This window comes from Falco punctatus (genome assembly GCF_963210335.1).
Source record: "Falco punctatus genome assembly, chromosome: 3".
In the NCBI taxonomy this organism is placed as follows: domain Eukaryota; kingdom Metazoa; phylum Chordata; class Aves; order Falconiformes; family Falconidae; genus Falco; species Falco punctatus.
In genome coordinates, this window is record NC_137582.1 from 40,328,063 (window position 1) to 40,353,617 (window position 25,555).

Sequence of the window (25,555 nt, forward strand, 5' to 3'; positions counted from 1 at the left end):
TTTCTGGAAACTTTTCTCCTTCTCCTACTCCCTTCCCCACAACCTGGAACCCACCATGTACCTCACCCTTAGTCCAGGATAATAATGCCCTTGAAGAATCGAATCACTTGAACTAAGGCTTTATTACTGTCAGAATGAAGACTTAATTCTTTTCTCCATCCCCTTTCCTTTACATCAAGCATATTATCCGTATGACTTCCACTCCCCCACCGCTTTCTCCTCCTCTGATTTCATCTTTACTTATGCTGTGCTTGTTGATGTTCCCCTTGACCTTCGTAGCTTCAGCAACCTCTCTATCCTTGTCTAGTAGACTTGCTCATTCTTTCATTTCTTCTGTGTGTGGGTCATGCCTTTGTTTTCATCATCACCATTCTCATTCCCTCTTAATCTGTTAATGAATAGTCTTGCCTGCACAGGTCACCTCCAGTTACACTTAGGCACTCTCCTAATTGCTTTAGCCCCTCAAAAATCACTTTCTTCAAGCTTTTGCAAGCACCTTGATCTGCCAGCTCACTAGCTTGATTTGCTTCTGCTCCAAATTTGCTGGTCCTCTTTACTAATAAGAATACAGTCCTTTCTTCTGCATGTAGATTGATTCTTTTCAGAACCTGCTTCATCCTAATGTTACATTATCTGGTACACCAGTAAATTGTGGGAAACTTATTATGGAGAAATTATAATGTAAAAATAATGGTGTAGGCATTACGTCTGTCTGTTGGAATATTTCATTAGAATATCCTGTAGAAATTCCCCACTGCAAACACTTTTATTTTTACTAAAATCTTATGTTCCCAAGCAGGAGTAAATCCGTGGGAGATTTCAAAGGACTTTACTCACATGAGTTAAACACCAAATGTTACAGAAATATGTACAACTTCAGTCTCCTGTGATACTGCAATTTCCTTTTTAGCTGTGCAGAAAATGTTCCAGTGAAATTAAGGGTATCAGGACCTGACTTCATGAAGAACTAAATAGTATTTACCTCAGTGTTGTGGTTATCTTAAGGTTAAATAAACTAGTATTTTAATGAGTGACATTATATAACACCAGTTTGTTTAAGGTCATGTAGACGAGATCTTTTGATTGAAGGATATTGTGTAATGACAAAATATTTTTTCATGTCTGAATATTGCAGTAGCTGGTAAGTTAGAAATACCACAGATAGCTGTGTTAAGTAGGTAATGATTGCATCTTGGTATTTCAAGCCAAGATTGTGTGTAGACTGTTGCGGAGAACATAATGGCTGTACTGTTCGCCTGTTCAGTTATTTGACTGACGTTTTCTGCCTTCCTGCTGAGGTAATAACAAAAATTGAAAATATTCTATTTATAAATAGGCTCTTTAAGTGAGTGGAGTGTAGAATGATAATTTCTTTTTATGATGTTTACATTTTTCAGTGTTGTTACTGAAATAGTTTCTCTTTTTTGCTCCTGGTCGATTTGTAATGGGCTGTATTCTAGGGCATGTTGAGAACCTGCCAGTTCTGTGGAGAAATTATTGCATGTGTAAGTCCTCCATGCCTCTTAAGGTTTTGTCCATTTTAACTCACATGGTAGGAAAGTCAGGATTAGGTCTGGGTCTAACTTTTCCTAATTAATGCCTTACTGCAAGATTTTGCCATGTACTTTAAGCAGCACAGTATAAGAAGGCTCTATCCGATGTGAATACAGGTAGCATAATCTGAAAGAAAGCTTTTCAATGGTTACTTATCAAGTGTTTTATTCCGTTCTGGAAATACTGATTATCTCTATGAATGATCTTTTCTTCATCCCGTGATGGTTATTTCAAACATCAGGGTGTTAAATTTAATTTATGAGCATGTCATATGCATAAGTATACAATGGTTTACTTTGCATTGTTACACAAGACAGGAAAGCAGCGCTTCAGTGCTTCAACACTGCATGTGCTCTTCAGTGGTGTCGGGGGAAGTCATACATCAGCTGACGCTGCTTCTGACACACCAACAAGTATAGCTTTCCTGTGGGACAGGTGAGAGCCTAGGGAGAAAACTGTAGTTCTCAAAGAAAGAATAAAGTTGTGGTTTAGGCCAAGTGTACTGAGTGTCCATAAATGCAAAAAGTCAATGAGTGACCTCAAACCAGGAAAAGTCATTGAGTGAAGACAGAGGAAGAGTATCCCTACAGTGTTGATCAAGTAGAAAAGAGAAAATTAGCACATGCATGCAGATTGACAATACAACCTGATTCTGTAGGTGAAAAATCAGCTTTTCATGTTTTCTGATCTTCTTGACAGAAATAGAAGATTGAAAATGGGACACCAGTGGTACTGGTGTAGACACTAGTGCCTGTGAGTGTGGAAGCAACGCTGTCATCACTGAATTTTTCTTAGCTTAGTAGCCCACTGCTGTGGGGTAACTTGAACTTGTCACTGTCCCTGTATTAGCAAATTCCATTTTGCAGCGTTTTATTACATTGAGAGTCATTTGGCCAAATTGTCAGTTGGTTTCCTTCCTCACCCCATTCCCCATGCAGAAAGTCCTTCCACTGACTAGTTTTGTTTTCCATGAACTCCAGAAGGTGTGAAGGTCCAGACAGTGGGGGACCCTTCTGTAGAAAGGTCTTCCTGTCTTCCCAGCCGAGGGGACCCTACAGAGAAAGGGTTAGGAATAAAAATAACACCACTCCAACAGATCTTTCAGAGATTGCCTTTATTACTGCTGCTATGAAAAGCAGTGGAATCAAAGCACTGAGATTATGCTTCAAGGGGAAGGCTTGTGAAGGGTAATTGGGCCTTTTTGTATCTTAATTGTACATTTGCCTTGGATTCTAAACTTTTTTGCAGTTGTGTAGTACATGAGAGAAAGTAGACAATGGAAGTTGGAGAAATTTAGTCTTAAATAAGAGACATCGTTGGTGTGGAGTTTTCGGAGACTTCAGAAGATTGTGAGAGACTGCTAGCAATTACTGCTGAAGATGAATAAGACATGTTTTTCAAATGTTACTGATTACATTGCATAGCTAGCCTGCATATTTCTGTAGCACATTCGCCCACAGGTTTAAGTAATATAAATGGAAATTATTTTAACATGTTTCATGAATGTACCTCTAAGTCAATGTCCAGCAGAAGGTACAATGTTGTTGGTCTAAATGTTAGTGTTATAGATCCTGTGACTCCTAATAATTACGATACTACCTTTGGAATATGGTGAAGTCATTATGGAATAAATATTTAGTGGACATAAAATTCCAAATTTGTTTTAGATGAAAGACTAACAAAAATATGAAAATATTCACCAAGAGATGTTCTGAAATGCATGAAGTTGTTAGAGGATAGTATTTCTTTCTCCCATGTCTTCTATTAAAGTGCTTGTTTGAAGACTAATTAAGGTATTTTTGAAGAGTTCTTTTGTTCTTATACTTATTGCTCTATTGATATCATACTCCTCGTCTTGTGATAACATCTTTACTACTGTAACAAAACAGTTACGTATATACTCTTCTACAATAGTGAGGAATGATATTTTAAAAATCCTCAATAATATAATAAAAATAGATAATGAATTACAATTAATATATACTTGATAGAAATTTTCAATGACAGCAAGTTTTTATTGGCTTTTAAACACAAGTTTGTAAGAAGCTTCGTGAAACATAGGCCCTGAATATAAAAAATTAATAGCTTGCAACTATATTAATGTAAAGTCTAGAATATTACATTACTTTGTTTTCAGAGGTAATCGATGATGGTAATATAATATCTGCCTCTCAGAGGCAATGTATGATTTAAATTAATTATTGCTTATAAAGCACTTTGAAGTCTTTAGCAGCAAGGTGTTGCATAAGTGTAAAAGTACTATTATTAATTTAACATCACCATTAAAGTCAGTACTTAGGAGCATTTGCTATACTCTGCCTAGTATCTTTTTATTCATCATATGCTGCATATTAGTTATTTTAACATTTAGAAAGCTTAGTAATCTGGAAGTATTCCAAACCATTGTTCCAGACAGCAGTTAGATATTTGGGTGGATCATGTAAAAACAGTGAAATGGCTGAGAAAGCATGTAAACTGTTTGTTTTAAGTAATATTACATCAATGGAACAGACATCTGCAGTACTGGACTTGATTTTAAACTTCTTTAAGCCTTTTTTAAGTTAACATTGTACTCTGTTTTTATAAAATTGATTTGGGGGAGCTATTATCATATTAGTTCTGAACAAGTATACTGTTTTATCTTTTGTTCAGTTTTCATTTCTGTATCTCAAATATTTGTAGGAAATTAGTTTTACAGTGGGCAGGTCTTAGGAGGTGGTGAACACCTGCCACTCAATATTATTGTTGCTGTTTGGCTTTGTAACCTAACATCAGCTATCAATATCTATATTATCTATTTTAATTTTCATGTATGTTACCTCTTAAATAAGACTATTTAAAAATATGAGCAGTGATAGTCTTGGAGGTTATAGCCTCAGAAGGATGGTATAAAATCACTCTACTATACAGTGATTATGCACTATAAAATAATGTTGTGTGTTTACACAGTTGTTGTTATCTATAAGGTTATATTCTAAATTGTCCCAAATGCAGAAAAAGAAATTATAGGGACCCCATCCTCTATCTTTCCCGGTAGCATTTCTTGCATTTGTGCTGAGCTCTAGAGTTCAACTCAGGGTCCACTGGCTTTGGAACCAATTGTGAGACTGGGTAAAACACCTTTAAAGTCAAAGTTCAGGGTGCAGCCAGGCTCCCCAGCCCCATGAAGGTAGGTGGGGAGAGGAATCAGATGAATAACAGATACATCTTTGTGAATAGTGTAAGGTTTCTGAAAGCAATATTAATTTAAAAGCTGAAAGTGTAAATCAATTAAAAGATTCACCTGTAAGCAGTTTGCTGAGTCAGCAGTGAGGAAGTTCAATTTTCACCGTGTAGTTGAAATGAGGGTATTAATTACTGGTAATATTTTTTGAGTCTTCTTGTGGTAGTCGTTTTATTTAAAATAGTACTTGCACTACTGGGATTAGAGGAATCCTTTCTAGGTAACTGGAAATTAATTTTCATCTCCTCTTTAATTTATTCTCCATTCTGAGATTAATTTAATATGTACTGCAAATGGATTAAGCATTGAACTCTTGATTTCTCTTGGGATTACTAAATCAGCTAACAAACAGGTTTATCATCCCTAGAATGGAATGCCATATGGCTCAGGTTCACCCATGTTGTTTTCAGATATATGCTAGAAGATTCAAGTATGCTATTAATGTGAAATTACACATTTCAAGCTCATTTTTCAATTTATTAATAATAAGAAAGAGGTTTTCCTTTTCTATCGGCAAACCAGGTACTCATGTTTCCAACAAATGCTTCATCGTATATGAGAACTAGCAAACTTCAGACTTAATTCTGCACATTTCCATGCACAGGAATATCAGCAAAAGTGATCAAATATGTATTTCTGTTTCCAAGCAGGTTTAGGATTAAGATGTTTTCTAAAAACATATTAAAAATTTTGAAATGTAGACAAGTTGTCCCTGATTTACATGTCAGTGGAAATATTTACAAGTAATTCACATAAATAGATTTACGTATTTTTAATGTTTACCCTAACTCCTATTGATATTAATGATGATACATACATGCTTTCCTTGTTCAGTATAAATGTTGTCCAAGGCAAGTAGCTGTTTGCAAACTATAGAATGCCATATATGCAGCTAAATAGATAAATAAATACATTCCACTGAAGAGCAATCAGTCACATAAGAGTCATTAGCACAGTAACCATGTGGCTGCAGGGCAATTTAAGGTTATTTAAGCACAGGCTGCCATTGTAATTAATCAAAAACTTTAAGCCATCACTTGAGGCAGTGCTGCTACTGCAAGAAGCTGTCCTGCCCTTCTTCTGCCTCCAGCATCTCCTTCTCGTGAGCATCACTGCACTGTCCTAGACGTGCTGGTGCTGGCGCACAAGCAACAGAGCGGCTGGAGGGTACAAACAGCAGCTGTAGGTAGGAGAGAAAAGAACTACTGGTGGTGACAGTTCTGACATGGGCTAGTTTAAATTATTTGTGAAATAACCACCTAAATTATTTTATCAGGTAGGAGTCAGAAGATTGTAGTGAAATAATGATTGTGCAATAACGATTGTGCTACTATTTTGAAGGAGCAGCTGTTCCTCGTGGTGTGTGGATCTCCAAAACTTATTTGTTCGTGTTGTGTATTCTGTGCCAGCCACCGTTTTGCGGTGCAGGTTTGTACCCACTTAGAAAGAGTGGGAGAAGAGGAGCACTTCAGATCTGCATCGTTTCTAAATAAAATACACAGTTTCATTTGCAGTTACAGTGGAAAAAAGATACTGCTTCTAAAGCCTTACTTTGTTTTCTACTGCAAAATATGTTAATGAAAATTGTCTACACTTCAACCATTCTAGAGTAATGAGAATGATCTTTTTTTTATTTTCAGCACCAAAGGGAATACTCCATCTCTCTCCTGATGTTTATCAAGAGATGGAAGCAAGCCGCAACAAATCAGCCCCTGGTACCACTGTAAGCTATTTGTCATCCAAAGAAATGAGCCAGACTTCTAGCTCTTTCTTCAGCATATCTCCTACAACAAATAGCACAGCTACGATTGCCAGGGAACTTCTCATGAATGGAACGTCCCCAACTGCCGAAGCCATAGGTCTAAAAGGAATATCTCCTGCTTCCCCCTGTTCTACAGTGCAGCCTTCAAAACAGCTGGAGTATTTGGCAAGGATTCAAGGCTTTCAGGTATGGGAGGGGGAAAATGAAGCTCTTCAGCCAGAATCATAGCATTGCCATCAAGGTTTCACTCTTGCCTTCTTGAATGTGGGCATGCATGTAACTTATCTTGTAAAATTAGCTGGTGTCCAAGGCAGTTTCTGGGTCCAGGAGATACAACCCTGCACCAATATACATGTCCCTCCTTCTCTTTTTTGTTCCTTCCTTCCATTCACCTTACTGCAGGCCATCCTTCTCTCCTTTGTTTATTCTCCTTAAATAATTACAGGCTTAAATTATGCTTTTTACTTGCACTTCTTTGAGAGTCTTCACCTCTTACCATTAGAAGCTTTACATACTGCTCTGGCGTTGGTTCCTCTCTTTGACTCTGATCCAGAAGGTACTAACACACGACTTTAACTTTGCGTTTGTCTTCTGGGCTGGGTCGTTAAAACTGTTACTCTGCTTCCCACCCTGTACCTCTTAGTTGTAACCCGTAGAACAATGTTTTGATCAGAAGGTGCAGCCTAGGAGCAGACCTGGTGTCAGAGCAATGTAGAATGTTTTTGACATCACAGTCAATGCTAGAGAGTTTACGATGAACCACGCTGGGTCAGCACATGAGTCCTTCAGCACTGGTAACCTGTATCCAGCAATGGCAAATACCCTACATTTCATAGGACAGTGGCAGCCTCTGTAGCACATCCAGTCATTTCTGCAGTATGGAAGATGGGAAAAGGAAACCTCTTCCTGATCACCATTACATGCAAAATTACACATGCATATGGGTAGTAGCTCTTTTTACTCTGTTGCACCATCAGAGGACAGGACCAGCTATGTAGAAATGCTTTTTCCTGTCATAGGTTTTTGGTTTGTTTTTTCTTTTTCCTTTTCAGAGTTGTGAATTTGTTTCATTTGAAAAGTTGGTTTCGTATATTCTAGCACATGTAATCTGATCATGTAACCAAATTCTACAAATGGGAGGTTTCTGTTAGAATTTTTGCATGCCTGATAATGACTTTTTTTCATCAAAGCCCGTGTAATTTACAAAGTATTCAGTTGTTGGAAGTGATTTAAAAGAGGCTGCTGGAATTCGAGAAATAGTGTCAGATGTTCTGTTGGCATAAGCAGCATAGTTAAATTACATTTGCGTACATCAGATATCACCAGTTGTGGATTTGACCTAATGCTGTTTCTGTCTACAATGTACATTCTGCTCTCTTTTGGTCTTCATTTTTAAAATGTCATTTTTGATTCATTAGTTTGAATGTCTCTTAATGCAAGAAACGGTAAAAGCCTAAGCCTCACCGTAGTAGAGTTAAGCTGCTAATAGGAATTCAGTTTTCCTGAGTTCCATTTGTTACCTGCCTGCAGTAGAAATAGATGAATTCTGATGAAAAGAAATTCAGTCTGTGAAGTTTTCACTGCTCACTTTCACATCTTGTCAGACTGCTTGTGTCTACTACTAACACTTTATTTTCATAGAACTGATGCACAATTTATGTTACTGTTTTGATTCTTACTTGCCTCCAGTATGTGGTTACTGTAAAATGATTAGTTGTGTTTGTCCTGGTTTTTTTTTCTTGCTTTGATTCTAGATGCTTATGTAGAACTTGTTTTTAAAGGGTCTTACCTTGAGCCAAAACATATAATCCATTTTATCCGTACACTAGACTACTACTTTTTACTTGGCTCTGATACAAACCAAGGGGTTTGGTAGAGAATCTCTATTATTAACACCTGTCCACTGTGTATGTAATCGATGGTTTTACATCATCCTAGCATGCTTTTTAACACCTCGCTTGAATAAGCCTGGTATTGATGTGAAACTCTGCCGCTGCTGGGTGGCTGAGCTGAGGTGCAGCAGTAAACAGAATCTCTGTGGGAAATGGCTTGGTGGCCTGTCAGGTGCATATCACAGGTCTCTTCACCATTTCAGCCTAGAAAGCTCTTTGTGTTTTAAGAGTTTAAAAGCAGATTTCTTTACAGGTTAACTTTCTCAGGCATATTTACCAAGTAGAAAACTACTGCATTTGCAAACAGCTAGCTTGTTTCATGTTTCCTGAATGACCCAAAATGATTTTTAAACTGTTAGCATGTATTTGTATTCTGGTCCGGATGATAACCATAGTTTTGTCTTTCATTGAAGAACGTATACATTCTGTTCTGTTACAATGTATTTTTGAATTTTTTAAAAAATCAATAAATACTCATATGATGTTTCATTTGTAAATGTAAAAAATGTTATTTGCTTATTTGAATGGTTTTTTTGAACTTCTTTAGCTGCAGGGGACATGTCTTTAAAATGTGGTTATTTAATTTAAATTCTTCTAAACTGTTTGTGTATGATCTCAGCCATGTTCTATTGTAAGCCCTTAATATTAAGAGTTATTGGGACCAATGTATGGAAAAGTACTAAAAATTACATTTTTATGCTTTATGGCTTATTACTCTAAAGATACGTATAATTGACAAGCAGCACCTCAGTGTCACTGAAAAACAGGTGTTTAGCTTGGATACTTTCAAGGCTCAGGCTTCAAATTACCAGTGATAATTAAACACAAATACTTCAAGCAAGCCTTTACAAACTCTGAATAAAGCATTTTTAGTGCTTGCTTCATATTTATGAATACGATCTACCAGTTAATTGCTTTTAAGACTTTGCCCGGAGATTGTTTAAAGGAAAATTCAGCTTTGGTAAAATTGTTTTTTTTTAAGTAATTATGTGGTATTTTGGCCATTGTTTTGTAACTAGATTAGGAAAGTTACAGTTATTTTTACTGACCATTTAAGTGCAGTAAATTATTCAGAGAGTTTGTTTAAATGGAAACATTTTGAGAAGCTGTTTACACATGAATAATTTGAGCCTCCAGTTTTTACTGAGGCAAAACTCAAGTTGCAGGTAGTCCAGCAGGGAATTCCCCTGGGAGTTTCCATGAAGCAAAGATCATAAAAATTAAAAAGCCATGATTGAGTGCCTACAGTCAGTCCTGGTACGTGGCTCCAGCCATACTTGGCTTGCTGCATTGGCAGGGCTCAGAGATCTTAACTTTTTCTCCGTAGTGGCTACATAATAAACCTCACACAGGATTTAGTTTCTCTGCTATTAGTTTCTATATTTTTCTATATTTATTTCTCTATTCCTTTGATTGCAGTGTTTACACAATTCATATTCCCCCACTCCCCTCCCCACATTTGTTTAGTGGTTAACTGTTCCATTTTATACATTGATGGATTTAAATGTTTTATTGTTGGGCATTTCTAAATGTTTTTCGTTTCCCCAGCCGGTAGCAAAGGCACATGTTTCTGAGAGACGGCACACACAGGAGGAGTCCTGCTGGATGCTCTAGAGTCAGGATTACTTGTGGCTCACACATCCCAGTGCGTGGTTTTGAACTGTCAGCAGAGCTGGGCCTAAACTGAATTTCCATGGTTGTATTAGGGTTGACACTGAGCTCGAACCTTTCCCTACAGTGGCTTTAAACAAAACCAGCACTCGTTTTACTTTGTTGGAGGGTGGATTGGGAAATCAAGTCTAGGAGTGCTTGGATCTCACTACTGAGATACACATGTAAGGAAAATTTCAGGGAAATTCAACCCTTGGTGAATTTCAAGGAAACAACTATAGTTTTGATCCGGTCTGTATGTAACTGCAAATTTCTTGGAGCAGGTCAGATTCTAAAAAGCACCTAAATACCATGTTCAAAATCGACACAGGCGCTGTGGATGCAAATAGCAAGTCATTTAAAGCTGTAAAATCATGTAAAAATGTAGATGCTTCTTGGGACTTTCGTTAAACACCTATGCAGATTAGGTACCTGACTTGCCATTCGTTTGTAAGCCTGGGCACCCTGCGTGGTGTTTTGCAAATTTGGGCTATTGCCCCACACTGTGAACTCATTGCCTGAAGTCAGTCACACCTCTGAGACGCCTGTCTGGTGCCGTGTTGCCTGGTGCAGACACGTCCTCACGTGCTGTGCGGTGTCATTCTGCTGTGATTGATAATGGTACTTTCCTTGGTGTCTGCTCACTGCTTCTGTTGAAGGAAATAGTCACTGACAGAAAGAGTAAAAAGGGGGAAGTCTGGCTTCTTCAGACTTGGCATAGTGTGTGAAGCAGCCATCGGTTGTAGGTCAGGCTGTGCTGTGACCATTTGGTGGTCTCTCTCGGATTTAGCTGTGGCTGCTAACGAGTGCAGCGCCACGGGGCTGGCGCCTGGCTTCCCAAGGAAAGGGCGGTGGGTGACCTTCGCATCTTCCTGCCTGAATTTGGGAAGGTTTGTGAATCCCCACCCTGTTTTTACCTGAGATCTCTTTCTCTTTGACCAATATTAAATTTGCTGTCAGAACTTGATGACAGTGTTCATGATGGTTAAATAGTTCCTGCTCTTTTTAATAATGAAAAGTCTGGGCCTGGAAACTCTTTTCTCAAGCAAATCTAGACACAGCCATGAAAATCAGATTTGAGTTCAGAGGGAATTTCTAATACAAAAGGAATGAATAAGGGATTCAGGGTTCAGCCTGAAGGAAATAATTGGCACATAAATTATCCTCATCACATCAGAACTTTCGTATCTTGAAATTTGATACAATTGCCTTTATCTTCCTTCATTAACATTTTGCGTCCAGGTGTGCCAACTCATTGATGATGGCTGAAATAACAATTTCAATTAATTGTTATTTTTCCAAAGCAGGTCACAATTAAGAAATGTTGCTTATTTAGATAAACTAAAGTTCATTGGACTTGCCTAGACGGAAGCAGCTTTCTTTTCATTAGTTCTTGTTTATTACATGACCCAGCAAAATATGAATACTGAATTTGCAAGAGCTCCCTGGAAGTCTTCACATTAGCTTTTTCCTTCCTCCTCTCTTACCCCTGATGCTGTTTTTTACCTCAATAAAAGCAACAGCTTATCCCTTTTCAGTTTCTCTCTTTCTCTTCCCACAGCAAGCAGGATCTTTTTGAACTGAAGTTTTGTTGCTCTTTGCCGTCACACCAGGATCTTTTTTCCGATCTTCAGTATAACTTAGGACTGGAAAACTAAGGCCAGAATGTTTACTTGTACAGTTGTATCTCTGAAGGCAACAGACTGACACACCATTTGTGGATTTGGGCACCAGGATTGCACTTCAAAATTTTCCATAAACTTGTCACATTCACAAAAAAAGCCATCATAAATAAGGAGAACGCTACAGTTAAGACATTTACCGGTGTCTTCAGCTCTTGAAAAGCATGAATCTCTGAATCAGCTTTGAAAATTGCAAGAATTCATTAGTACAGATCGCAAGGTTCAGGAGAAAAATGGGCAGGAAAAAAACCCCAAGCATTCCCCATTGACTTCAGATTCAAATAGCCGCAGTAAAGGGAATGCTGAGAATTTTTTTTTTTATTGTTCCAGTGAGTAGAAGTAAGGTGAAATAATTTTGATAAATGCTCAGTATGATGTCTGGTTCTAACCAGAACCTCCCTGCTGAGGAGGCCAGTGGGAAGAAATTAAAACAGACTAACAAGGGTGCTGTGATTGAAGTGAAAGCTTCAATAGAGGGCTTTGAAGCAGCGTGTTAAAATGAAGCTTCTGTGGTTTTGCAGAAAATCAGTGGGCATTTCCTGTCTCAGGGTCTCTGATGGGCTATAGACTACCTTTCCATCCCCAATGTCCTGTCTCAGTTTTTACAACAGATGATCTTCTCATTGTTTTCATTTCCATTTCTCTTTCAGGATAGAAAGCAGCAACTTCTCTTTGCTTCTTTCAGCCTTTCTGGTGGCTCACTGCTTTGTGTAAAGTGGCCCCCCACTATGTTGTTCACCTTCAGTCTGAGCCTACAGTACAAAAGTTTTAGTTAGAAGTTTAATTGTTTTGTGGTGATTGTGTTCAGGTGATCATTTATTTAGGGGTGAAATGGAGCTGAGCTGTGGTAAACTGAACAAAACCCAAACCATCTCTTATGAGTCATGAATGGCTGATGTGATTTTCCTCAGATTACCCCGAATCACTTTTTTTTTTGGGGGGGGGGACCCCACAAGTAAAATTTTACTGTGTTTTGGAGGGAAGGGTTCTATGTACCAAATATATTATAATGAATGTAGTTGTAATTATAGTTAGTTGTCAGAGTGTATTTTGAAAGTTCCCTGCAGATGAATTAATCAAAAGGTACGTTTTAGCAAGTCTGCAGCTAAAGCCAATGATGGAGAGTGTAGCAAGTGCTAAAAACTAGAATGTAAACTGGGAAGATACTGTTCTGTCCTTGAATGTGTCAGCTGCAGAAAGGTTTGTGGCCACTGAGAGCTTGGGACTGGAATTCCAGCAAATGGGCTAGTTCTGAGGCATACAAAAGTCTTATCAATCATTCAAATTAGAAAACCTGAACAAAAAAGAAACTTTTGAAGTTACCTCAGGCTTCCTGGCATCATTAATATAAAACAAATTTGAAGGCTGTGTCAGCAAACTGTCTCTATATAAATGTTTCTTTGAAGATCTTATCTCCAGAAATCTGGAGAAGTATGATACTAAAAAATTAAGGTGTTTGTAGAATTATGTTAGAGAATACTTTGGAAATAAGGCTGTTAAAGCAAATATTGCTTCATCCACATTTGAGATCAAATCCCCTATAATTCTATGCATATAGCTGTGCATCTAGCCTCTCCCTCAAGCCATTGGAGACTTCAATCCTAGCAGGATTGACCAGACTGCAAATATTAGTGAAATTGTTCTAAAATAGCAGTGTACAGCCAGGCCCAGAGGGAACTGTGATGATTCACCATAATGTTAACACTCAAAGGGTGGGGGGAATTAATGACATTTAAAAATAAGTACCCAAGAAACCCTTGAAGTAGCTGGAGAGTGACTGTGCTGCCATCTATTATCAATACCTACTTCTGCAAAACAAGCTGTGGAATTTGGTTCCTTCTGGTTCCTGTCATGGTGCCTTGGGTCTTAGTCAAATGTACTAGTGCTGTACTTGCTCATTGGTCAGATTGGTTTCTGTGGAACGATGTGTGGAATGATGTTGTGCTGTGTCATCACTGAAGGTATTGAAACCTGGCCGTTTACAGAACGGTATCATCTTCCTGTGTGTTTGTACTGTGCCATGCTCAATGGCCAGTACAATAATCTCAACAGCAATGGTTTTCTTCTTACCCATAGGGAGTAGAAGCACCTTTAGAAATAGCTGTCAGAGTCCTCGTTATCTCAGTTTCTCTCTCTTCTTGATACTTTTGTTTTTTCTAATGTGAAGCTTACACTTTCACCAAATAACAAAGTATTGCCTGATGTTCCGATTACTATCGACTTCTGTTGTGGATTAACCCCGGTGGGTAGTTTAAGCCTCACACAGCTGCTCTCTCCCTCCTTCCCACTGGGATCAGGGAAAGAATCAGAAGGGCATGAGTGAGAAAATTCATGGGTTGAGATAAAGACAAAAGCTGTGTGTGCAAGCAAAGCAAAATAAGGGATACATTCCTGCTTCCCATCAGCAGGCAGGTGTTCAGCCATCTCCAGGAAAGCAGAGCTCCATCACATGTAACGGTTACTTGGGAACACAGGTGCCTTAATGCTAAATATCCACCTTTCCTCCTTCTTTCCCCAGCTTTTATTGCCAAGCTGGATGTCATAGGTGTAGGATATACCTTTGGTCAGTTGGGGTCAGCTGCCTCAGCTGTGTCCCCCTCCCAGCTCCTTGCCTGTCCCCAGCCTGCTTGCTGGTGGGGCAGCGTGAGAAGCAGAAAAGGCCTTGATGCTGTGCAAGCACTGTTCAGCAATAGCTAAAACATAGGTGTGTTATCAACGATGTTTTGGTCACAAATCTGTGAAGCTCCGTCCCAGCCAAAACCAGTATAATTTCCACCCCTTATTCCATACCATTTATGTCATGCTCAGGTCCCAGGCTATCCAATAGATCAGGGGTTCTCAAACTTTTTAACCAGGGGGCCGGCACGCAGATGCAGTGGCAGGCAGTCATCTGCGGCTGCTTGGTCTCCCCCCCAGCCCCGGCGGGGGTGGGGGGGGTGGGGGGGCGGGGGGGTTCTGTAAATACCGGGGGCCGGATTGAGGACCCTGGGGGGGTGTATCCAGCCCGCGGGCTGTAGTTTGAGGACCCCTGCAATAGATCCTCATTAACCAACCCCCCTTTCCCATCCTTTGATATATATGCAGATATCATTCCCTTAGACTAGGGGCCACCCTTTTAAAGTCTGCAAAATGTCCACTGAGTGCATTTAGTCCATGTTTACTCCGTCTGTTATGGTAAATATTTAGAACAGCAGTTTGATGTTGTTACTGGGCACCAAAGTCAGCTCAGGTTGGGTCGCTGCTGCACTTTCACATCCTCTTGTGAGACTTGCCCTCTGTTGGTTCAGATGGTACCTGCTATACTTCCTGTAACATGCAACAAAAAATCTGGGTTACAACAGTTTAAAAGTATATACATTACAGTCTTCGTCCCTTGTCCCTTTGGACTAGGCCATAGGGTTTAGCATTGCAGTGAACTCTTACCCTTGCCTCTTGTCCCAGCATGGGCTTAGCCACAGGCCCACAGTCAGGGCACATACGCTCCAGTGTGGGCTTGTCCACAGGCTGCTGTCCCTTAGGGACACAGATGTACCTGCTCCAGCATGACCTTACCCACAGGCCGCGGTCCCTTCCAGGGAGTACCTGCTCTGGCATGGACTGCTCCATGGCCACATACACTTCTGAATGTGCCGGCTCCAGCACGCGCTTACCCACAGTTACAGTCCCCTAGTCCTGAGTTTCAGCCTGCCCAGTACAGCAGCATAGGAACAGCAGCAGCGCCCTGGCCACCTGCCAGCTCATTGCTGTTATCGGTGTGTTCCCAGGCAGAGCAGAACAGGGTGATAAGGAGGACGGGAAACAGCAGGAGCGAAAAACTGCCACTAACCAGCACTAGACTCTAATCTACAGTGAAGCCAGCCAGCCCCATGGCAAGCCCAGGAGCCTGCCAATTAGTAGCTAAACAGCTATAAATTTGGTCTAGCATACTCTGATCAGATCTGTTATTTCAAACCCCTCATGCCCCACATTGGATGCCAGAAGGGACAGGTACGGGTGAACCCCAGGGACAGCTCAGCCTCACGCAGCAGCTCACTCATTCCCCTCCCGTGGGATGGGGGAGAGAAGCAGAAGGGTAAATGTGAGAAAGATTGTGGGTTGAGATAAAGGCAGTTTAATAGGTAAAGCAAAGCTGTGTGCACAAGCAAAGCAAAATAAGGGATTCATTCACCACTTCCCACCGGCAGGCAGGTGTTCAGCCATTTCCTGAGAGCAGGGCTCTATCATGCGTAACGGTTCCTTGGGAAGACAAACTCTGCAACTCCAGACCTCCCCTTTTCCTCCTTCTTCCCCCAGCTTTATATGTTGAACATGACTTCACATGGTATGTGATATGCCTTTGGTCGGTTGGGGACAGCTGTCCCGGCTGTTTCCCCTCCCAACTCCTTGTGCACCCCCAGCCTGCTCACTGGTGGCGTGGGGTGAGGGGCAGAAAAGGCCCTGGCCCTGTGTAAGCACTGATCAGCAATAGCTAAAACCCATCTATTTAAGACAACTACTATTTTTTGTTGTCTTAAGAGGGAAAGAAGTTTCCTCCAAGGAAAAGCAGCAGATCTGTCAGGATTTTATTGATAATTTTAGTGGCATCTCTGATCTACACAACACCAGGGTACCTATTAATTGAGAGTCCTTACCTGGGTCTCAGAAACTTGCAGGTATCCTGCTACACTGAAAATCAACTTTACACCTAATGGTTATGTTATGTGGGAAAGAGCTTCAAGGTCTCCAAATCCTAATTTATACATGAATAGCCAAAAGAAAGAAAACGTTGGGAATGTGAAATAGACGGAGAGATAAAACAGAACAAGCTGATAGCAAGAACTGTTCTTGAGAGAGAGTGCTTCATGTAAAGATCTAAGCACCTGGACTTCATTGCATTCTGGTTTATAGGGCTTTTTTAATCAACTGACTTCAGAGGGAAGGTAGACAGTACCACAGTTGATGGCAGTGACCTGGGGTAGATCTACAAGAAGTGGTTTTATTAGTTTCCATTTATTTCAGAAATGTTTCTGTGGACTGTAGACCATCTAGTCCACGTAATCCTATTTTTGACCTCAAAGGAAGTCAAAATAGTGGTAGTCATTCTGCAAAAAAATAGCCATAAACATCATTCTCATATCAGTTTCCATAAGGAAAGGTAAGCAGATTTGGAAACCTAGCATATTACTTCACTGAGACTACTGCAGGAGGTAATATTTGTTGCAGGAAGAATGTTTCTGAATTAATTCAAGAGTATGCAGAATTAGGAAAATAAATGAAATCTAGCTACAAGGGGCAGTAAATTTTCTAACACGAAGTCTCCAACCACCTGGCTTCCAGCCCGAAATCTGTCCAAACTAGCTTTCTTCTATTCTGGCCATTGTTACCTTTCTCCCTTTTACAAGGAAGAAGGCCCTTTATTCAAGTGCTGCTGAAGTTTTGCTCTTCTGGCCTCCAGAAACAGTCAGGTGCTTCTTTTTTTGTTTCAGTTTCTAAAAGGAAAGAAGGTAAACAGAGAATAACTGGCTAATGGCATTGCATGGGTCCCCAGGTGTGGTGTGGATGTCACCTTGGTAACATTTTAGCTTTTCTCCTTGGCATCGTGCAAATAACAATTTGAAATCCTCCCACATATCCCTGCCCATAACTTAGTCTGTGGAAAGAATGTGAATTATATTTTCATAACCAGTTTTAGATTATGGGGGGTTTAAGTATGAAAAAGTTTAAAAGCTATCAGGATCTCTCAAAATAATGCAGCCAGCACTAAACACACCAGGCTGCGTTCCCTGCCAGAATCTTTCTAAGTAAATCTTAATGGGACTTGATAACTTAGCTACGGACCTTGGCTTGGAATACTGCCCAAACTTTGAAAGACTGGAAGTTTCAGCTGGCAAAAATGTGAAGGTGTGGTGGTGAATTCACAGCAGAGCAGGGTTTAGTTTTAGTTACAATAAGGTAACTCAGCTCTCAAGCAACAACACTTAAAAAGAGAAGCAACAAGAAAAGGTGAAGAAAGAGAAAAGAGACAAATCATAGATTATTCCTCTGTTTGTGACTGATGCCAAGGCTTTCAGAGACCCTTTTTTTGGCTGTCGCCTCCTTCAGTCTTGTTCAGAATTGGGAGCACAATGAAACAGGGTAATTTTCAGAAGTGAAATGGTTGTTTCTTGTCTAGATTAGGTGGTTCTTTGCGCATACTGCCCCGTATCTAGCTTAGTGCACAAAACCAGTGTCTGCACCAGTGTCAGACTTCCCAGCAAGCTCAGGCAGCTGGTTTTATACTCAAAATTTCACAGTGATCCTGTTCCCTCTTCATGAATGCGGCATTTGGGGCTTTCACATGCAGTTCGTAAAAAGAGAATAGTTAATATTTGCTTCACTCTTCACTTCAGTGACAACCTTCATCATGAAAAAGAGTGTTAAGAACATGTTTCCATTCATGCTGTTACTAGAAAGCTATTTTAAACCCAAACAATTTTCTTTCTCTAAACTAATGAAGTTCCTCTCTCACCTCAGTCGGCTGTTCAGGATGATGCCCAAGACAGAGGTTCCTCCACAAATGCTCTATACCATGCTTGTCCTCTGTGTATGTTATTAGCAGAATACAAACTCTTGCACCTCCCTCCTATTTTTTAGGCCATGTGATGAAAGCAGGAGATCCCAGGGTTGCCAGTTTTTCATATTTCCTTTGACTGTGAATGATAAAATTAACTTCAGCTCCTCTCCCTGAAAATACAGTACTTACCTGAATAATTATGGGTTGAATGGATCAGAGGCAGACAAGTTGTTTCTGCCAAAAACATGGCAGCTATAGTTTACATTATTTTTTAGTGCTTTGCAGTGTTTTAATTTCTGAATAATTAGTTTATTAATTTTATCATGGTTTTGTTATTCATTTTGGGGAGGGAATATTGTATTCAGTGTTTTAATTCACTGTAGTTAAACTACTCTCTACTAGGTCTACAAAAAATAAGTATCTTTCTTATAGAATAAAGGAAGTGAACAGGGTAGCAAGGTACTTTTCAGTGTTAAGTGTGGTTTTTTTAAAGAAAGCCATGCCCCACCTTCTGATTTCAGCTTCCCTATCACAGGTCTAAAACAGGTCTCTTTGCACTTTTGAATGCCCGCCATTGGAAATAGGGTTGCCTGCTTTGCATGTGCTCCACAGGAACACTGTCTTTATAAATACATACCTGGGTTAAGTTTTAAGAGATGGAAGGTAAACAGTAAGCACCTTAAGTTTTAAGAGATGGAAGGCAAACAGTAAGCACCTTACTGTACTATCCTGTACGCTGCTGCAACAGCAGTGATGTTAGCTAATTTTCTCTTAATTAGAACCAAACATCACATCCAGAGGTAGGACGGAGCTGGGTCTCTCTTGCTTGACTAAGCATAATACATGGCCAAACTTTCCAGATCTCCTGCACCACTGAAACAGGAGCTCTGAATTAAGAGGGTATCTAAATAGCATGAAAAAAAGGACATACAAACTTCTTTGGCTCAGATGATAAACAGATGATATTTAGCAGATATTTTATATATTCTCTTTGGGAACTGGATCAAGTAAGTTTTTTCACTCTCATTTGTACTTCACATGGTTTTATAGATGTCAATGTCTGCCTTACTGTAGTCAGGACTGTAAAATACTACCACAGTAACCTGTGACAGTGCCTGTAGTCTGCTTGTTATGTATTTATGGTACAGTAATGGTTTATTTCTTAGTCTAAACCCTAGGACTGTATCTTAATGAAGATTTAAGACTATGATACAGCTGCTATTCAAACTCTGTAAGAGAAGCCTGTTGGAATAGCTCAAGATTTACTGCTGAACTGTCAGTCTTTAAGCTACCAAGTGTCTTTACCCTTCCGTGCAGTAGCTACGGTGGAAGCTTTGCCCACTGCTGTGAAGCAGACACAGCGATTAATGAACCTGAGGCGCGCTAATCAAACATATGTTTTCTTGACACAATGATTGTGTTATATATCACATCCGTATGTACAGGCCTTTATCTTTCCTTAATGGTCTAGCAAGGGGGCTTTTTTAAATGTGGGTGTTTTTCATGCACTCCTTAGATTTGTTCCACAGGGGGTGACCGTTAAAAACATCTGACGGGCATGCAGTTAGCCAGCTCCCTGCTGAGATTAGTAAAATACTATATTTAGTAATAGCACTACATCAAGGAACTCCAACATTGCAGGAAACAGTTTGATTCAACACTTTTTTTCTGATTTTTTGAATTTTTTTTTATTGTATGTCTTATTTTTTTATCTGGAACAAATTTTTTCATCTTGGTCTTGTTTTTTATATCTACGCTTCAGCTTTTCATAAAAGACTTTGTTCATACAATGGGATTTTTTCATCAGTTTTATTTTATTGTTTTTACTGTATTCCTGTTCTGCTCTCACAAATGAAATGTATGGAATTGTAAAGCAGGTAGTAAGAATGTGAAGTGGCATTTGGAATCTCTCTCATGCTGCTCCATGTCTGAAGAGACTAGTTATTATTTGTTAGGAAAGCTTGATGGATAATACAAGGATTCACACTTTTAAGTACTAGAATACTATGCCGTGAAAGCTTCTGAGGAAATGGTTGAAACGAGCAAGTATATTGAATTTATTTTCACACCAGGAGAGTTTCTTCAACAATAAATATGCATGGAACAGAGTTTGAGCTCAAACAGAATTGTTTCATTTCTTTTAGTCAGTGACGTGACCAACAGTAGATGGGCAACAGAAAGAGGAAGATAAAAGATCAATATGGAAAAGGCAAGAATTTCACTGGGAAGCTAAAGAAAGAAAAATGTTTTATGAGACTCTTGTCCAAGTCAAAATTAGTATTTTAACATCTGATTTTTGAACCCATTCTGGTTTGCTTGTCACTGTAAATCCAGAGCAACCTGTATAAAATCTTGGAAATTATTCTGTAAATTCAGGACTAAATAGGGTGCTTTCCCTTTAAAGGGCAAATTTAAAGGAATACCATCCTTTGTTCTAACAAAATAGTCCGGGCTTGTCAATCCATAAGATTTGTGCATTGCTGAACATAATGGCATTTTATTACCTAGTTTATTTCTGTCTAGCATTCTAAGACTCCTGCTGATGCTTTTGACTCAGAGTAGTTTCTGGTCTGGAAACATGAACTCCAGTGTCACAGATGACTTCTTTCTTTTGGTAATTCATATTATTATTTTAAGTTATTAAATGTTCAAGAGAGAAAGCGTTTGGCCAGACGGAAGTTGTGTTTCAAACTGTGAACATCTAAGCAGCAGTGTGTGAAAATAGTAGCTTTTATTTTTGCTCCCCTCGGTCTCTTAGTAATGCACAGTTAGCTCATTTCTAACAGCAGTTGAGTCTATTGTAGTTAAGCTTAGCTACTATGTAGTAGTATAACAGGTTTCTCACCTTCCTTGGTTGTGATAGTAAACGACAGCCCTTGTTCGTGCAAAAGGATGGATGCTCAGATTCAGCAGTCCCCACTGAAGACCAGCAGTCTATCATGTTTTTGAAGTCAGGGATGTTGTATTTACAGAGTAATTTATGCAGATTAACTATGGCCATTATCCGAAATGGCATATTGATCCAGTGTTTTTAAGTAGCTTATTGCAATATTTTTACAGTTTCTATCAGATCACTAGCACATAGAGAAGTGTATTAAAGCTAGATTCAAGAGACATTTTTATATAAATATGAAAGAAATGGGAAATTTGGAGCAGCACTGTGATAGAATTAACTTTACGTGTAATGTCTTATGTGGTGCAATTTAGTTTTTCCTTTATAAAATAACATACAAGGTTGAGAATTTTGACTATGCCATTCCACATTCAGTTGTAACATTGTAAACATTCATCATCGTATGTCTTCCTTTATATGAAGCTATAAATGTCCATCAAAATATTTGCATCTCTTCAGTAATTTAAAATATTAAAAACAAGGGCCAGATTTCAACATAGTTGTTGAATTGTTTCAGACCTTTGCATACATTTCTATATACATACACCAGTTAGTAGTACCCCTCCGTACATATTCATACCATGCAGCTTGTTCTTGACTGAAGCAATCTGTGAGAAGGATATACAGTTGCATCTCATGCAAGTATCGAACATGAAAGCATACATGTATGAGTAAATCTATGGCATGTGCTTGTGGCAAAATTTAATTCTATAATTTATTTCATTATTTTTATGCCTGAGATGCACTTTGCATTTTACACATGGAGGTTTCATGTCCTGCCCACACAGCACAATGGAGCGCTGTGCTTGGGATTCCTGAGCTGGTTATACATGATTTATCTCAGGTACTCCACGTATGTAGTTACCCAGGAGAAAAGCTAGCAATGCTGTATGCTTTTTCCAATAAATGAGCAGGCTCACTTAGAGTTATTGCCGGGATCTTGTTGTTGTGGTAGCGCTTTGTGGTGTGAGACATACCTTGGAGGAGAATTACATGTAAATCACTCATAACAGTCTGAGGCTGGAGTCCTGCATTTTACTCAGAAACTTCCACAACCCTTAGTAGAAATGTCTGTTATGCTGGCCAGTATTTTCCAACCAGATCCTAATGCTGTTCTATAAAATCTCTGCTTATATGTTATCCAAATAAAATACTCTGAATTTTAATGAGTGAAATTTCATTGCTGTTTAATCCTTAAAATGCACTGAGCTGATTTGTGAGTGTCTCTTAATTACAAAAAATTAAAGCCTGAAAATTAGGTCCTGGACATAGATAGTAATTATTTTCGTAACTGTTTTATTTTTATCTTCATAATATATGAAAAGGGAAAATGACCAATTGTGTGTAGGCCAGAGGCCGTAATGATGGGTTATAGTCCCAGCACTGCCATTCGCTCCTGCTGGTGCCAAGTGAATTTGGATGAGTCATTTAATGTCTGTCCACAAAGTGTCCTTACCTGCCTAACAGAGTTATTGTGAAGATGAGCTGTAGTTAAGCACTCTTGACTCTTAGGGCACTGAAGAACTTAGAGGTCTTATTGTCATTGTGAATCTCAGTAATGGCCACATAATCACCGTTGGCCACTTGGCCAGTCTTCAGTCACCACTCCTTGGTCGCAGATACTGAATCAAGTATTTGCCATGCCTCCGTGTTCCCCTGCCTAAGACGATATGATACTTTTAAATCATTTTTATAGACATTTAGGTTTCTCCTATACTTAGTCATAATAACGTGGACATATAAACTGAAATATTTGCAATATACTGATGACCAAGAACCTAGAAGCATCTGCTGCTATTCAGACTATTTGATAACTATTCAGATACTACCATTGCTTTCTGAGTGCCTGTTTTGGACATCCGGCTCAAATAAATAAATACCTAGCATTCTTGGTTGACAAAGGAAAAAAAAAAAACCCACAACTTTGGATCATAGATCAAATCTGAAGAAGAAAGGAATAAAATAGAGAGTTTGAGAATGTAGCAGCTGGACCAACAAATAACAAAACAGAATTACTGGGAAATTACACATACTCGTGTGAAATGTAAAAGAAATGGGAATTTTTCTGCTGACTGGACAACTCTGTAGACTAGAGATTTGATGGAAGGGCAAAGTTTGATTTTGTCACCCATTCAAAGCCCAGTCTTTTGGGTTTTATATCACTATTCATATAATTAACATATAAAGTGTGTATTTTGCTTCAACTGAAAATCTTCAACAGGGCAAGAGATAATCAGAGGACTGTTGTCTAAGAAATTACAAAGTAATGGCCTTGATATATTCAGATGAGGCGAAAAGTGCATCATGAAATTCATTCGGGAAAGTTAAGCCTAGAAAGATACCAAAATTCTGAATTTATTGCAATTTCTATGTGGGACTCTAAAGCGGATGTGGACCAAATCTGCTATTGCAGATAGCAGTGTCATGTAATACTAATTATAATTTTTCTCCAGATATCTCCTGTTCTTTCAACTTGTTAGCCTTGCTTTATTCCAGTGGACTTTAGTGAAGTGTAACCTTATCCATATTATTTGCATTAAAAATAAGCCTACAAATGTGCTATGCAGTTCAGAAAGTGCTTCTTTTCCATATCTGCGTATGTGCTTTAAGACATGTACTTTTCTCCGTCACCAGATTTTGCCCCTTTTGCTATGTCATATTTGCAGTACAGAAACATGCTCTTTTTCTGCCCCATTTCTCTGCATCGCATTCCCACAACACGTACTCAGCAGACTATCTAGCTTGCAACCAGATACCACAGTTGTGGAAGCTTGATAAGTCCTTGTCATAACAGTAGTCCCTGATGTTTAAAAAACTTTGGTTTATATTTGCAAGCCAAATTTCATACCTTCATACCTCTTTCAATTAATCAAAGTTAAACCATTGTATATGTGAAGGGGCCTCTTGTGGTTTCTAAGTAAGTAGTATGGCTTTTCTGGCAGAGAGCCACAAGCAATTTAGTAGGCACATATTGTGGGGGTTGAGAGGAAGAGAGACAAGGATAATACAGAAAGCTTTAAGAAGGGCTGAGTGAAATCAGTATTTCTATACACAGTACAAGAACTTTACATTCAGTATCTTAGTTTTGGCTACAACAAAACTGTTTTGATGTCTTGTCAGTAAAGTAATTCTGAAATCCAGCACCGACTTGGTTTCCCTCTCACTCAGCCAGTTTAGCACTGGTTTTGCTCTAGCTGAGGTATTCCCAATTTACACCTGTGGCAGAAAAGAGGCACAGGGGATTTAATATGGACAGTGTGCAATTAAGTATCATATGCGTCACTAAATCATTTCCACAGGAATAACTCTATACAGTTCCTAGTTGTCTTCAGAAATAATAAAGTTTGATTGTGTAGCCTAAATGTCAAGATGAGGCTTTATCATGTAACTTTTGCCTGAGAGCTATACAGTTGTAAATAGATACTAACATAAAAGGTCTGTCTCCAGCAGAGCTGATCTCTCTTTCCATTTCTGACAGGGGTCACATAGCCAATGTAAATTACCACCATAAACTAAATTCCACCTCTCCTGTAGAACAAAGTGCTTGATCTGCCTGTCTAGAAGCCAGAAGCTACGCAGAGAACTGTAATAGTTCAACAATTCAGCATGAGTGGCAACCTGTTCTCAATAACGAAACACTGGCAACGTTCACTTTCATTTTGTTTCAGCATACCAAAATCCCCTTTCTTTAGGAGATTTAAGAACTATCCGAAGGGTACCTGAAGACAAGGAGAATAGTTCAAGTAGAAACACTACCTTCCTCTGTATTTCATGCAAGATTCTGGTTCAACATGCACATCTTGACATCAGTAGGGAACAAGTTGCTCTTAGAAAGGGATAGTCTAGACATCTCAAGAATAATGTGAATTCTTCTCCATTTTATCTGTCATTCAAATTCAAATATACAACATCAGCCACTTAAAAAGAATTAGTGGATTTTAGTAGGAATGGAATTACCATTGAAAAATTTAAACTATTAATGCCAAGTTTTTGCAGGTAGAATGATTTACGTGGATGTTTTATAACTAAGTTACACAATGCTATTAAAAATTACATCTAGGCTGGAAACTATAACTTGAAATTAGTTTCTTATATAGATACAACATCTTGAATTCAGTCCCAAAGGTCTCAGAAACTGAAGAACACAGCACTTGAAAAACTATCCAACAGACACATCACAGAAAATTTGGCCCCAGTTCAGTATGTGACTACCTAGAATATTTTAGACACTCCTTGTTTTATATTAAAGATGAATTCAATGTAAATGTTCGGAATTCTTCTTACAAACTTGTTGAAAAGGGACAGTATTTTAGCATGACTCCCTTGTACAAACCTGGTGTTTAGCAGATTACGTATGTTATTCTGTT

At 39.0% G+C, this 25,555-nt stretch overlaps 1 protein-coding gene and 1 long non-coding RNA gene across 7 annotated transcripts in view; one reads left to right on the forward strand and one right to left on the reverse strand.

The window, feature by feature from the left end:
- The window catches only part of STAU2 (staufen double-stranded RNA binding protein 2), a 177,521-nt gene that overhangs the window by 88,619 nt on the left and 63,347 nt on the right, over positions 1–25,555 (forward strand). For all 5 annotated transcript variants that reach the window (XM_080381419.1, XM_080381418.1, XM_080381421.1 and 2 more), the window contains exon 12: positions 6,418–6,725. In XM_080381419.1, coding sequence (XP_080237545.1) covers positions 6,418–6,725 — 308 coding nt within the window. The remainder of the gene's footprint in view (positions 1–6,417; positions 6,726–25,555) is intronic.
- On the reverse strand, positions 7,368–25,553 carry LOC308061467. Of its 2 annotated transcripts, XR_013927236.1 has the most exons (3): positions 19,011–25,553; positions 15,187–18,973; positions 7,368–15,069 (listed from the first exon to the last, which is right to left on the reverse strand). It is a non-coding gene; the product is annotated as an uncharacterized lncRNA (long non-coding RNA). The 2 variants fall into 2 exon arrangements; XR_013927237.1 differs by having other exon boundaries at positions 15,187–25,553.